Here is a 14351-nt window from a genome sequence, read left to right as displayed (position 1 = left end):
GGTCAAGATCCTCTTCACAAAAAGGGAGCGGTCGATGGGCGATTGTCCCTCCACCTTCTTCACTGTGACTCGGACAGTGTTCCGGACTCCCTGTCTCGCTCCTCGGTTTGCTGCAATCTCGCTTGCAGGTCGCCCGTCACTCCAGGCTCTCGAGCTCGCTGTTCCATTGGCCGCCGTCGCGCCTGCCAATCGCTCTCTGCCCCGGGCTGCCAAGCTTGCTGCTTGCTTGGCCCTCGTCTCGCCTGCCAATCGCTCTCCACCCTGGAGTCCCGGGCTCGCTTCCTCATTGGCCGACGTTATGCCTGCCAATCGCTCTCCGCCCCGGCCTCCCGAGCTCGCTCCTTCGTTGGCCGCCCTCTCGCCTGCCGATCGCTCTCCGCTGCAGGCTCTCGACCTCGCTGCATGGTCGGCCGCCACCTCGCGCTGCAGGTCGCTCTCCACTCCGGGCTCCCGCAATCGCTCCTCCTCCGGCGGCCTCGGTTTCTGCTCCCGATAGCTCCTTTCTCGGGTTTCGTCGCTCACTGCTCCCTCAGTCGCCATCTATGCAGATCGCTCTGCTCTGATTGGATCAAGGCCGAAGCCAGCATGAAAATGCAGCCAAACCAGAAACACCAGTATCGCGACACAAGGTCAATTAGCATCAGAATCAAGCAAATACTGATAAGAACAGATACTACACTTGATCTTAGCCAAAAGGCCGAGAAGCGATAGCCTGTAAACTCCCGCCGACGCGCAAGTGTCCCTCGGCCTCTGTCTTCTCCGTCAATCTGGCCGCGGTCGGCCGAGCGCAGGTGCGACGGCGGGCCTGCAGCAAGAGAGCAATTTCGGCCAGGGCTTACTTACTTGCAAGCCAGACGAAAAGCCGTGCCCGTATGGCACCCCCTTCCCTTCGGCGGAGATGACGCCATGAAAGCATTTGCATTTTGCGAGCAATTAACCAACCGGGCGGCGCGCAGGAGCGCGCCGGCGGGGCTTGCGGTGTCCCCTCCCCCCTCCTTTTCCAACGGGGGCGGGCGCAGTGGCTCAGAAATCCAACAGGGTGCAGCACGGTCCAGGTCAGCTGCAGAGCGGGAAAGGTGGCGAGGCCCCGCCCTGAAATCCAGGGCACGTCCCCATATGCAAATAAGAAAGAAAAACACAATTTTGACATGCAAACGCAGAGCGAAAAACACCCCCGAAGGCGGCTGCTTAGCCTGCGGCGCGGCCGGCCAGCGAGCGGGTGAAAAGTAAGGCGGCGGCACGACAAGGGCGAGCCCGAGCGGCTCTACAACGGAAAGACAGCACGGCTGAAAGTGGTGCGAAAACTTTTTCTGCTTTTGACTTTTGCGACTTCCCACCCCAAAGAGGGGAAGCTGCACCGCTCCCGGAAGCACTGCAATACCAGGTCGATGCGTGGAGTGGACGGAGCAAGCCCCTGTTCCATCTCCCTGTTCCAAAAATCAATTTAATATTTGGTCCCCAGATAGGGGACGTATCAGATATTAAACTGATAAGAACAGATACTACACTTGATCTTAGCCAAAAGGCCGAGAAGCGATAGCCTGTAAACTCCCGCCGACGCGCAAGTGTCCCTCGGCCTCTGTCTTCTCCGTCAATCTGGCCGCGGTCGGCCGAGCGCAGGTGCGACGGCGGGCCTGCAGCAAGAGAGCAATTTCGGCCAGGGCTTACTTACTTGCAAGCCAGACGAAAAGCCGTGCCCGTATGGCACCCCCTTCCCTTCGGCGGAGATGACGCCATGAAAGCATTTGCATTTTGCGAGCAATTAACCAACCGGGCGGCGCGCAGGAGCGCGCCGGCGGGGCTTGCGGTGTCCCCTCCCCCCTCCTTTTCCAACGGGGGCGGGCGCAGTGGCTCAGAAATCCAACAGGGTGCAGCACGGTCCAGGTCAGCTGCAGAGCGGGAAAGGTGGCGAGGCCCCGCCCTGAAATCCAGGGCACGTCCCCATATGCAAATAAGAAAGAAAAACACAATTTTGACATGCAAACGCAGAGCGAAAAACACCCCCGAAGGCGGCTGCTTAGCCTGCGGCGCGGCCGGCCAGCGAGCGGGTGAAAAGTAAGGCGGCGGCACGACAAGGGCGAGCCCGAGCGGCTCTACAACGGAAAGACAGCACGGCTGAAAGTGGTGCGAAAACTTTTTCTGCTTTTGACTTTTGCGACTTCCCACCCCAAAGAGGGGAAGCTGCACCGCTCGCGGAAGCACTGCAATACCAGGTCGATGCGTGGAGTGGACGGAGCAAGCCCCTGTTCCATCTCCCTGTTCCAAAAATCAATTTAATATTTGGTCCCCAGATAGGGGACGTATCAGATATTAAACTGATAAGAACAGATACTACACTTGATCTTAGCCAAAAGGCCGAGAAGCGATAGCCTGTAAACTCCCGCCGACGCGCAAGTGTCCCTCGGCCTCTGTCTTCTCCGTCAATCTGGCCGCGGTCGGCCGAGCGCAGGTGCGACGGCGGGCCTGCAGCAAGAGAGCAATTTCGGCCAGGGCTTACTTACTTGCAAGCCAGACGAAAAGCCGTGCCCGTATGGCACCCCCTTCCCTTCGGCGGAGATGACGCCATGAAAGCATTTGCATTTTGCGAGCAATTAACCAACCGGGCGGCGCGCAGGAGCGCGCCGGCGGGGCTTGCGGTGTCCCCTCCCCCCTCCTTTTCCAACGGGGGCGGGCGCAGTGGCTCAGAAATCCAACAGGGTGCAGCACGGTCCAGGTCAGCTGCAGAGCGGGAAAGGTGGCGAGGCCCCGCCCTGAAATCCAGGGCACGTCCCCATATGCAAATAAGAAAGAAAAACACAATTTTGACATGCAAACGCAGAGCGAAAAACACCCCCGAAGGCGGCTGCTTAGCCTGCGGCGCGGCCGGCCAGCGAGCGGGTGAAAAGTAAGGCGGCGGCACGACAAGGGCGAGCCCGAGCGGCTCTACAAAGGAAAGACAGCACGGCTGAAAGTGGTGCGAAAACTTTTTCTGCTTTTGACTTTTGCGACTTCCCACCCCAAAGAGGGGAAGCTGCACCGCTCCCGGAAGCACTGCAATACCAGGTCGATGCGTGGAGTGGACGGAGCAAGCCCCTGTTCCATCTCCCTGTTCCAAAAATCAATTTAATATTTGGTCCCCAGATAGGGGACGTATCAGATATTAAACTGATAAGAACAGATACTACACTTGATCTTAGCCAAAAGGCCGAGAAGCGATAGCCTGTAAACTCCCGCCGACGCGCAAGTGTCCCTCGGCCTCTGTCTTCTCCGTCAATCTGGCCGCGGTCGGCCGAGCGCAGGTGCGACGGCGGGCCTGCAGCAAGAGAGCAATTTCGGCCAGGGCTTACTTACTTGCAAGCCAGACGAAAAGCCGTGCCCGTATGGCACCCCCTTCCCTTCGGCGGAGATGACGCCATGAAAGCATTTGCATTTTGCGAGCAATTAACCAACCGGGCGGCGCGCAGGAGCGCGCCGGCGGGGCTTGCGGTGTCCCCTCCCCCCTCCTTTTCCAACGGGGGCGGGCGCAGTGGCTCAGAAATCCAACAGGGTGCAGCACGGTCCAGGTCAGCTGCAGAGCGGGAAAGGTGGCGAGGCCCCGCCCTGAAATCCAGGGCACGTCCCCATATGCAAATAAGAAAGAAAAACACAATTTTGACATGCAAACGCAGAGCGAAAAACATCCCCGAAGGCGGCTGCTTAGCCTGCGGCGCGGCCGGCCAGCGAGCGGGTGAAAAGTAAGGCGGCGGCACGACAAGGGCGAGCCCGAGCGGCTCTACAACGGAAAGACAGCACGGCTGAAAGTGGTGCGAAAACTTTTTCTGCTTTTGACTTTTGCGACTTCCCACCCCAAAGAGGGGAAGCTGCACCGCTCCCGGAAGCACTGCAATACCAGGTCGATGCGTGGAGTGGACGGAGCAAGCCCCTGTTCCATCTCCCTGTTCCAAAAATCAATTTAATATTTGGTCCCCAGATAGGGGACGTATCAGATATTAAACTGATAAGAACAGATACTACACTTGATCTTAGCCAAAAGGCCGAGAAGCGATAGCCTGTAAACTCCCGCCGACGCGCAAGTGTCCCTCGGCCTCTGTCTTCTCCGTCAATCTGGCCGCGGTCGGCCGAGCGCAGGTGCGACGGCGGGCCTGCAGCAAGAGAGCAATTTCGGCCAGGGCTTACTTACTTGCAAGCCAGACGAAAAGCCGTGCCCGTATGGCACCCCCTTCCCTTCGGCGGAGATGACGCCATGAAAGCATTTGCATTTTGCGAGCAATTAACCAACCGGGCGGCGCGCAGGAGCGCGCCGGCGGGGCTTGCGGTGTCCCCTCCCCCCTCCTTTTCCAACGGGGGCGGGCGCAGTGGCTCAGAAATCCAACAGGGTGCAGCACGGTCCAGGTCAGCTGCAGAGCGGGAAAGGTGGCGAGGCCCCGCCCTGAAATCCAGGGCACGTCCCCATATGCAAATAAGAAAGAAAAACACAATTTTGACATGCAAACGCAGAGCGAAAAACACCCCCGAAGGCGGCTGCTTAGCCTGCGGCGCGGCCGGCCAGCGAGCGGGTGAAAAGTAAGGCGGCGGCACGACCAGGGCGAGCCCGAGCGGCTCTACAAAGGAAAGACAGCACGGCTGAAAGTGGTGCGAAAACTTTTTCTGCTTTTGACTTTTGCGACTTCCCACCCCAAAGAGGGGAAGCTGCACCGCTCGCGGAAGCACTGCAATACCAGGTCGATGCGTGGAGTGGACGGAGCAAGCCCCTGTTCCATCTCCCTGTTCCAAAAATCAATTTAATATTTGGTCCCCAGATAGGGGACGTATCAGATATTAAACTGATAAGAACAGATACTACACTTGATCTTAGCCAAAAGGCCGAGAAGCGATAGCCTGTAAACTCCCGCCGACGCGCAAGTGTCCCTCGGCCTCTGTCTTCTCCGTCAATCTGGCCGCGGTCGGCCGAGCGCAGGTGCGACGGCGGGCCTGCAGCAAGAGAGCAATTTCGGCCAGGGCTTACTTACTTGCAAGCCAGACGAAAAGCCGTGCCCGTATGGCACCCCCTTCCCTTCGGCGGAGATGACGCCATGAAAGCATTTGCATTTTGCGAGCAATTAACCAACCGGGCGGCGCGCAGGAGCGCGCCGGCGGGGCTTGCGGTGTCCCCTCCCCCCTCCTTTTCCAACGGGGGCGGGCGCAGTGGCTCAGAAATCCAACAGGGTGCAGCACGGTCCAGGTCAGCTGCAGAGCGGGAAAGGTGGCGAGGCCCCGCCCTGAAATCCAGGGCACGTCCCCATATGCAAATAAGAAAGAAAAACACAATTTTGATATGCAAACGCAGAGCGAAAAACACCCCCGAAGGCGGCTGCTTAGCCTGCGGCGCGGCCGGCCAGCGAGCGGGTGAAAAGTAAGGCGGCGGCACGACAAGGGCGAGCCCGAGCGGCTCTACAAAGGAAAGACAGCACGGCTGAAAGTGGTGCGAAAACTTTTTCTGCTTTTGACTTTTGCGACTTCCCACCCCAAAGAGGGGAAGCTGCACCGCTCCCGGAAGCACTGCAATACCAGGTCGATGCGTGGAGTGGACGGAGCAAGCCCCTGTTCCATCTCCCTGTTCCAAAAATCAATTTAATATTTGGTCCCCAGATAGGGGACGTATCAGATATTAAACTGATAAGAACAGATACTACACTTGATCTTAGCCAAAAGGCCGAGAAGCGATAGCCTGTAAACTCCCGCCGACGCGCAAGTGTCCCTCGGCCTCTGTCTTCTCCGTCAATCTGGCCGCGGTCGGCCGAGCGCAGGTGCGACGGCGGGCCTGCAGCAAGAGAGCAATTTCGGCCAGGGCTTACTTACTTGCAAGCCAGACGAAAAGCCGTGCCCGTATGGCACCCCCTTCCCTTCGGCGGAGATGACGCCATGAAAGCATTTGCATTTTGCGAGCAATTAACCAACCGGGCGGCGCGCAGGAGCGCGCCGGCGGGGCTTGCGGTGTCCCCTCCCCCCTCCTTTTCCAACGGGGGCGGGCGCAGTGGCTCAGAAATCCAACAGGGTGCAGCACGGTCCAGGTCAGCTGCAGAGCGGGAAAGGTGGCGAGGCCCCGCCCTGAAATCCAGGGCACGTCCCCATATGCAAATAAGAAAGAAAAACACAATTTTGACATGCAAACGCAGAGCGAAAAACACCCCCGAAGGCGGCTGCTTAGCCTGCGGCGCGGCCGGCCAGCGAGCGGGTGAAAAGTAAGGCGGCGGCACGACAAGGGCGAGCCCGAGCGGCTCTACAACGGAAAGACAGCACGGCTGAAAGTGGTGCGAAAACTTTTTCTGCTTTTGACTTTTGCGACTTCCCACCCCAAAGAGGGGAAGCTGCACCGCTCCCGGAAGCACTGCAATACCAGGTCGATGCGTGGAGTGGACGGAGCAAGCCCCTGTTCCATCTCCCTGTTCCAAAAATCAATTTAATATTTGGTCCCCAGATAGGGGACGTATCAGATATTAAACTGATAAGAACAGATACTACACTTGATCTTAGCCAAAAGGCCGAGAAGCGATAGCCTGTAAACTCCCGCCGACGCGCAAGTGTCCCTCGGCCTCTGTCTTCTCCGTCAATCTGGCCGCGGTCGGCCGAGCGCAGGTGCGACGGCGGGCCTGCAGCAAGAGAGCAATTTCGGCCAGGGCTTACTTACTTGCAAGCCAGACGAAAAGCCGTGCCCGTATGGCACCCCCTTCCCTTCGGCGGAGATGACGCCATGAAAGCATTTGCATTTTGCGAGCAATTAACCAACCGGGCGGCGCGCAGGAGCGCGCCGGCGGGGCTTGCGGTGTCCCCTCCCCCCTCCTTTTCCAACGGGGGCGGGCGCAGTGGCTCAGAAATCCAACAGGGTGCAGCACGGTCCAGGTCAGCTGCAGAGCGGGAAAGGTGGCGAGGCCCCGCCCTGAAATCCAGGGCACGTCCCCATATGCAAATAAGAAAGAAAAACACAATTTTGACATGCAAACGCAGAGCGAAAAACACCCCCGAAGGCGGCTGCTTAGCCTGCGGCGCGGCCGGCCAGCGAGCGGGTGAAAAGTAAGGCGGCGGCACGACAAGGGCGAGCCCGAGCGGCTCTACAACGGAAAGACAGCACGGCTGAAAGTGGTGCGAAAACTTTTTCTGCTTTTGACTTTTGCGACTTCCCACCCCAAAGAGGGGAAGCTGCACCGCTCCCGGAAGCACTGCAATACCAGGTCGATGCGTGGAGTGGACGGAGCAAGCCCCTGTTCCATCTCCCTGTTCCAAAAATCAATTTAATATTTGGTCCCCAGATAGGGGACGTATCAGATATTAAACTGATAAGAACAGATACTACACTTGATCTTAGCCAAAAGGCCGAGAAGCGATAGCCTGTAAACTCCCGCCGACGCGCAAGTGTCCCTCGGCCTCTGTCTTCTCCGTCAATCTGGCCGCGGTCGGCCGAGCGCAGGTGCGACGGCGGGCCTGCAGCAAGAGAGCAATTTCGGCCAGGGCTTACTTACTTGCAAGCCAGACGAAAAGCCGTGCCCGTATGGCACCCCCTTCCCTTCGGCGGAGATGACGCCATGAAAGCATTTGCATTTTGCGAGCAATTAACCAACCGGGCGGCGCGCAGGAGCGCGCCGGCGGGGCTTGCGGTGTCCCCTCCCCCCTCCTTTTCCAACGGGGGCGGGCGCAGTGGCTCAGAAATCCAACAGGGTGCAGCACGGTCCAGGTCAGCTGCAGAGCGGGAAAGGTGGCGAGGCCCCGCCCTGAAATCCAGGGCACGTCCCCATATGCAAATAAGAAAGAAAAACACAATTTTGACATGCAAACGCAGAGCGAAAAACACCCCCGAAGGCGGCTGCTTAGCCTGCGGCGCGGCCGGCCAGCGAGCGGGTGAAAAGTAAGGCGGCGGCACGACAAGGGCGAGCCCGAGCGGCTCTACAACGGAAAGACAGCACGGCTGAAAGTGGTGCGAAAACTTTTTCTGCTTTTGACTTTTGCGACTTCCCACCCCAAAGAGGGGAAGCTGCACCGCTCCCGGAAGCACTGCAATACCAGGTCGATGCGTGGAGTGGACGGAGCAAGCCCCTGTTCCATCTCCCTGTTCCAAAAATCAATTTAATATTTGGTCCCCAGATAGGGGACGTATCAGATATTAAACTGATAAGAACAGATTTTTTTTTTTTTTTTTTCAATATATATGCTTTATTCATAAAAATCTTTGTTCATGTACATGACAATGCAGTCCACATCTGGTACAGTGCAAATTAACTTCAGCACATGGCACTCAATTTACAAATTACATTACATTTATCATTACATATATCAAAGCATGTTTCAATATATAACAACATACACTCCACAAATCATATTACAGATGAAAGCAGTACATGGTACTCTCTTTACACAAACAGGTACATTTTCATTACATGTTTTATCAGTCATACAGCCCAAGGGGGGCCGAGATGCATTCCAACATTTCTCAAAATACATTACATTACAATCCACCAACCGTATTATATATGGCTTAATAATACACATGAATGCTGTACATGGTACTCTATTTACATTCACAGATTACAAGTGCTTTACAATTAACACACTTGTACGTCATGCGGCCCGAGGGGGGGGTTTTCCACTGGTTTCAGCCCCTCAGTCTACACTGGCGGGAGGGCCTTAAACTGTGGCCCTTCCCCATCGTGCCTTGGCGGCGGCGGCACCAACCTTTAGTGCGTCCCTCAGCACGTACTCCCGGACCTTGGAATGTGCCAATCTGCAACACTCGGTCGTGGACATCTCCTTGCTCTGGAAGATCAGCAAGTTTCGGGCAGACCAAAGGGCGTCTTTCACCGAGTTGATGATCTTCCAGCAGCAGTTGATGTTTGTCTCGGTGTGCGTCCCTGGGAACAGTCCGTAGAGCACAGAGTCCTGTGTTACCGAGCTGCTCGGGATGAACCTCGACAAAGACCACTGCATCTCTTTCCAGACCTTCTGTGCAAAGGCACATTCCAGAAGGAGATGGATGACGGTCTCGTCCCAAGCGCAGCCTCCTCGCGGACAGCGTGCGGTGGAGCAGAGACGTCGGGAGTGCATGAAGGATCTGACGGGGAGGGCCCTTCTCACCACCAGCCAAGCTACGTCTTGGTGCTTGTTTGTGAGTTCTGGCGATGAGGCATTCTGCCAAATGACTTCGACAGTCTGCTCAGGGAACCATCCGAGAGGATCTACCATCTCCTTTTCCCGTAGGGTCTCGAGGACGTTTCGTGCTGACCACTGCTTGACAGCTTTGTGGTCAAAGGTGTTTGCCGTGAAAAACTTTTCCACGAAGGACAGGTGGTTTGGCACGGTCCAACTGGATGGAGCGTTCCGCGGCAGCGTCGCCAGACCCATCCTTCGCAACACCGGGGTCAGGTAGAACCTCAGCACGTAGTGACACTTGGTGTTTGCGTACCGAGGGTCTGTGCACAGTTTGATGCAGCCGCACACAAAGGTGGCCATCAGGATGAGGGCGACGTTTGGTACGTTCTTTCCCCCTTTCTCTGGAGATTTGTACATCGTGTCCCTCCGGACACGGTCCATTTTCGATCTCCAGATAAAGTGGAAGACGGCTCGGGTGACTGCGGCGGCGCAGGGTCGGGGTATGGGCCACACCTGCGCCACGTACAGCAGCACTGACAGCACTTCGCACCTGATGACCAGGTTCTTTCCCACGATCGACAGGGAGCGCTGCTCCCACATTCCCAGTTTCTGGCGTGCCTTGGAGATACGCTCCTCCCAGTTTTTTTTGCATGCCCCAGCCGCTCCGAACCATATTCCCAGCACCTTCAGGTAATCTGACCTGACGGTGAAGGGGACAAAGGAACGGTCGGCCCAGTTCCCAAAGAACATGGCCTCGCTTTTGCTGCGATTTACTTTCGCTCCCGAGGCCAGTTCAAATTGGTCGCAGATGCTCAGCAGTCTGCGGACCGACAGCGGATCCGAGCAAAAGACGGCGACGTCATCCATGTACAGGGAGGTCTTAACCTGAGTGCCTCCGCTGCCTGGGATCGTCACCCCTCCAATGCTCGAATCCCTTCTGATGGATTGGGCAAAGGGTTCGATACAACACACGAACAAGACGGAGGAGAGAGGACAGCCCTGCCTGACTCCAGATTTGATCGGGAAGCTTTCTGATTCCCACCCATTGATTAGGACTGCGCTACTGATGTCTGTGTAGAGCAGTTGGATCCAATTGCAGATTCCCTCCCCAAACCCCATTTTGGAGAGCACGTCCATCATGTACGTGTGCGATATTCTGTCGAAAGCCTTCTCCTGGTCCAAGCTGATTAAGCAGGTGTGCACCCCCCTGTCCCGCACGTAGGCGATCGTATCCCTGAGTAGCGCGAGGCTATCAGAGATCTTCCTGCCGGGTACGGCACAGGTCTGATCCGGGTGGATCACCAGCTCCAGAGCAGACTTGACCCTGTTGGCGATGACCTTGGACAGAATCTTGTAGTCCACATTAAGCAGCGAAATGGGCCGCCAGTTTCTGATTTCTTCCCTCTCCCCTTTCTGCTTGTAGATGAGGGTGATGATGCCTTTCCTCATCGATTCTGACATGCTGCCAGCCAGAAGCATACCCCCGTACACTTCCAGCAGGTCTGGGCCCATCCAGTCCCACAGAGCCGAATACAACTCGACCGGTAGGCCGTCGCTTCCGGGAGTTTTACTCGTCTCGAAGGACCGGACGGCCTTTGTCAGCTCGTCCAGAGTTAGCGGGTGATCCAGACTCTCCCGCTTGCTGTCGTCTAGCACCTCCGAGATAGACGACAGGAAAGACTGGGAGGCCGCGCTGTCTGTGGGCTTCGCGTCGTACAGCCCGGCATAAAAGGATTTGCTGATCCTTCGCATGTCAGGCTGCGAGGACGTCACAGAGCCGTCTTCCTCCTTCAGGCTGTGGATCACAGAGCTCCCTCTGTGTACCTTTTGGAAGAAGAAACGCGAGCACGTCTCGTCCTGCTCCACGGAGCGGACTCTGGAGCGGAAGATGATCTTGGAGGACTCTGAGGCATAGAGCGAGGCTTGCTGGCCCTTCACCTCTTGGAGTTCCTCCCCGACATTGACTCCCATCGACTGCAGCAGGAGCAGATTCTGCATGCTTTTCTGGAGTCGGGACATTTCCCTCTGTCCCTCTCTCGCCTTCTGAACACCTTTGAGGATGAAGAACCTCTTGATGTTCGTCTTGATCGTTTCCCACCAGTGCGCCGGGGAATCAAAGAGGGGTTTCACGGTTCTCCAACCTTTGTAATCCCTTTTGAGTTCCTCAATGTTTTCTGGGGTCAACAGTTTCACGTTCAGCTTCCATATCCCCCTGCCTACTTTCTGGTCTTCCTGTGGGTGACAGTCGGCTAGTAAGAGGCAGTGGTCAGAGAAGAACACCGGCTTGACGTCGGTGGATCTGACCGAGAGAGCTTGGGACACAAACAGGAAGTCTATCCTGGAACGGACAGACCCGTCTGGCCTGGACCAGGTGTATCTGCGCGGCGCTCCATCTGCAGGGTTGCTGAAGATGTCGTGCAGCTTGGCGTCTTTTACCGCTTCCATCAGGAGTCTGGACGTGGCGTCCAGTTTGCTGTCGGCTCTGCCGGATCGCCCAGCCGCATCGATGATGCAGTTGAAGTCACCGCCCAGAATAACCGGCCTGGACGTCGCCAGCAGCAGCGGTAGCTGCTGGAAGACGGCCAGCCGCTCGTTCTTGAGAGCCGGGGCGTACACATTGATCAGCCTGAGCGGGGCGTTCTTGTACAGTACGTCTGCTACGAGGAGGCGGCCACCCACCACCTCCTTAACTTCGGTGATGGTGAAGTCACCTCCCCGCAGCAGAATACCCAGGCCGGAGGCACGGCAATCGTTGCCTCCTGACCATATCGATTGGCCGTGGGGCCACCATCGCGACCACTGCCTGTAGTTGCTGAAGTGCGGTAGGCCGCACTCCTGCAGGAACAGTAGGTCGGCCTTGACCTTGGCAAGGTACCCCAAGGTGGAAACACATCGCGTCGTGCTTTTGATGCTACGCACGTTTATGCTTGCAATTTTTAAACCCATTTTAAATTTTAAATAGAGTTCAAGTCCCATTTTAATAAGCAGTCCTTTATGCTGTTTCCATCCCTTGGGGCTGGACCTGCATACACACAGTGTTAGAGAAAGACTGTACTTGCCCTGGGCTGAGGAACTCGCCCTGGTCTCTTGAGGGGTTGCTGTACCGGCAGGGGGATGACGGCGGTGAGAAGAAGTCTTCTTCCTCATTCGTGGATGGTTCTTCCCTCAGCCTGTCGCCTGTGGTGTCGTGGCTCCCGGTTTCCCGGAGCAGGTGTGCATCGGTCGCTTCATTGCTCCCGGTTTCCCGGAGCTGGGGTATGGTGGACGCTCCGCTGCTCCCGGTTGTCTGGAGCTGGGGAGCGTCGGGCACTTGGCTGCTCCCGGCAGTCTGTAGCTGGGGAGCGTCGGGCTCTTGGCCGCTCCCGGCGGTCTGGAGCTGGGGAGCGTCGGGCACTTGGCCGCTCCCGGCGGTCTGGAGCTGGGGAGCGTCAGGCACTTGGCCACTCCCGGCGGTCTGGAGCTGGGGAGCGTCGGGAACTTGGCCGCTCCCGGCGGTCTGGAGCTGGGCTGCGTTGTGCCCTTCGTTGCTACCGGTGTTCTGGGGCACGGTGATCACTCCTGTTTGTTTCTTTTCGCTCAGCCACTTTTTTTGTTGTTGGTGACTGTTCTTTTCTTGCCCTTCCTCATCAGATGAGCAGCTGCTGGTGTTGCCCGTTTGGGGCGGGTGCCGCCTTTTTTCCACAGGCCTGGACTTTGGCGGCCTCTCTCTTTGGGGGAGGCTTTTTTTCTTGTTCTTTCGTTTGACCTCCTGCCATTCTCCCAGTTGTTGTTCTCCAGCTGCCTCCTCTTCCATGGTCTCTGGCTGTTGGGGAGGAGGCTGAGTGCTGGTTGCCTGGGTTTGGTCGTTTCCAGTGAGGGCCTCTGCGGTGGGAGCGGTGCTGGTCTCCTTTGAGGCGGCCTTGTTGACAGGTCCTTTAATTGCCTGCGCATAGCTGCTGCTGCGCCTTGGGCAGGCCTTGTAGAGATGGCCTGTCTCCCCGCACAAGTTGCAGCACTTGCTCTCCTTGCAATCCTTCGTCTGGTGGCCTTCCTGCTTGCAGTTGCGACAGATGGTGACAGTGCAGGTCGCCGCCACGTGCCCGGATCTCCCGCAGGTTCGACACACCCTGGGTTGTCCCGCGTACACCATGTAGCCCCGGCTTCCACCGATGGCGAAGCTGGAGGGGAGGTGCTGGATGGCTCCTTTGGCATCCACTTTCAGGGTTACTTTGATCTGGCGTTTGCTGGTCCAGATCCCAAACAGGTCATTTACGTCAACGCTGTTCCCGACACTGTCGACGTATCTGCCGAGGAACGTCAGCACATCGACCACAGGGATGTGCGGGTTGTACATGTGTACAGTGACCACCCGGTTTCTTTGTGTTGGGAGAGTGAATAGAGGCTCGGCAGTCATAACTGAAAGCAGCGTTTCACTCCCCTTTTCCTTAACTGCCTGCAGAAATTTCAGGCATGCCGCGACGTTCCTGAACGTCACATCAAAATGTCCACTGCTGGGGAAATCCTGCAGAGCGAAGATATCCGCAACTTGGAATCCGCAGCATCCGGTCAAGATCCTCTTCACAAAAAGGGAGCGGTCGATGGGCGATTGTCCCTCCACCTTCTTCACTGTGACTCGGACAGTGTTCCGGACTCCCTGTCTCGCTCCTCGGTTTGCTGCAATCTCGCTTGCAGGTCGCCCGTCACTCCAGGCTCTCGAGCTCGCTGTTCCATTGGCCGCCGTCGCGCCTGCCAATCGCTCTCTGCCCCGGGCTGCCAAGCTTGCTGCTTGCTTGGCCCTCGTCTCGCCTGCCAATCGCTCTCCACCCTGGAGTCCCGGGCTCGCTTCCTCATTGGCCGACGTTATGCCTGCCAATCGCTCTCCGCCCCGGCCTCCCGAGCTCGCTCCTTCGTTGGCCGCCCTCTCGCCTGCCGATCGCTCTCCGCTGCAGGCTCTCGACCTCGCTGCATGGTCGGCCGCCACCTCGCGCTGCAGGTCGCTCTCCACTCCGGGCTCCCGCAATCGCTCCTCCTCCGGCGGCCTCGGTTTCTGCTCCCGATAGCTCCTTTCTCGGGTTTCGTCGCTCACTGCTCCCTCAGTCGCCATCTATGCAGATCGCTCTGCTCTGATTGGATCAAGGCCGAAGCCAGCATGAAAATGCAGCCAAACCAGAAACACCAGTATCGCGACACAAGGTCAATTAGCATCAGAATCAAGCAGATACTGATAAGAACAGATACTACACTTGATCTTAGCCAAAAGGCCGAGAAGCGATAGC

General features: G+C 57.2%; 1 protein-coding gene, 8 non-coding genes and 4 pseudogenes across 9 annotated transcripts; all 13 read right to left on the bottom strand.

Annotated features, from left to right (window-relative positions):
- Positions 1-586: 586 nt before the first annotated feature.
- On the bottom strand, positions 587-709 carry LOC147081313 (U2 spliceosomal RNA; annotated as a pseudogene).
- A 638-nt stretch (positions 710-1347) lies between these two features.
- LOC147081312 (U2 spliceosomal RNA) lies at positions 1348-1538 on the bottom strand. Its single transcript, XR_015076604.1, has one exon. It is a non-coding gene; the product is annotated as a U2 spliceosomal RNA (small nuclear RNA).
- A 638-nt stretch (positions 1539-2176) lies between these two features.
- Positions 2177-2367, bottom strand: LOC147081311 (U2 spliceosomal RNA). The gene has a single exon (XR_015076685.1). It is a non-coding gene; the product is annotated as a U2 spliceosomal RNA (small nuclear RNA).
- Positions 2368-3005: 638 nt separating this feature from the next.
- LOC147081310 (U2 spliceosomal RNA) lies at positions 3006-3196 on the bottom strand. The gene has a single exon (XR_015076726.1). It is a non-coding gene; the product is annotated as a U2 spliceosomal RNA (small nuclear RNA).
- Positions 3197-3834: 638 nt separating this feature from the next.
- Positions 3835-4025, bottom strand: LOC147081309 (U2 spliceosomal RNA). Its single transcript, XR_015076715.1, has one exon. It is a non-coding gene; the product is annotated as a U2 spliceosomal RNA (small nuclear RNA).
- Positions 4026-4663: 638 nt separating this feature from the next.
- On the bottom strand, positions 4664-4854 carry LOC147081308 (U2 spliceosomal RNA). The gene has a single exon (XR_015076684.1). It is a non-coding gene; the product is annotated as a U2 spliceosomal RNA (small nuclear RNA).
- A 638-nt stretch (positions 4855-5492) lies between these two features.
- Positions 5493-5683, bottom strand: LOC147081307 (U2 spliceosomal RNA). Its single transcript, XR_015076704.1, has one exon. It is a non-coding gene; the product is annotated as a U2 spliceosomal RNA (small nuclear RNA).
- A 638-nt stretch (positions 5684-6321) lies between these two features.
- On the bottom strand, positions 6322-6512 carry LOC147081306 (U2 spliceosomal RNA). Its single transcript, XR_015076693.1, has one exon. It is a non-coding gene; the product is annotated as a U2 spliceosomal RNA (small nuclear RNA).
- Positions 6513-7150: 638 nt separating this feature from the next.
- LOC147081305 (U2 spliceosomal RNA) lies at positions 7151-7341 on the bottom strand. Its single transcript, XR_015076598.1, has one exon. It is a non-coding gene; the product is annotated as a U2 spliceosomal RNA (small nuclear RNA).
- Positions 7342-7979: 638 nt separating this feature from the next.
- On the bottom strand, positions 7980-8181 carry LOC147081304 (U2 spliceosomal RNA; annotated as a pseudogene).
- A 453-nt stretch (positions 8182-8634) lies between these two features.
- On the bottom strand, positions 8635-9846 carry LOC147081303 (uncharacterized). Its single transcript, XM_085980817.1, has one exon. It carries the CDS (start codon positions 9844-9846, stop codon positions 8635-8637), a length of 1212 nt encoding a protein of 403 aa, XP_085836943.1.
- Positions 9847-10007: 161 nt separating this feature from the next.
- LOC147081302 (uncharacterized) lies at positions 10008-14179 on the bottom strand (annotated as a pseudogene).
- Positions 14180-14201: 22 nt separating this feature from the next.
- On the bottom strand, positions 14202-14348 carry LOC147081301 (U2 spliceosomal RNA; annotated as a pseudogene).
- Positions 14349-14351: the final 3 nt, after the last annotated feature.

This window comes from Somniosus microcephalus, unplaced genomic scaffold, assembly GCF_052327205.1.
Source record: "Somniosus microcephalus isolate GS21.2 unplaced genomic scaffold, FLI_Smic_1.0 scaffold562, whole genome shotgun sequence".
Classification (NCBI taxonomy): Eukaryota; Metazoa; Chordata; class Chondrichthyes; order Squaliformes; family Somniosidae; genus Somniosus; species Somniosus microcephalus.
The sequence above is the reverse complement of the archived record's forward strand: the minus strand, read 5'-3'. Positions and strand labels throughout refer to the sequence as shown.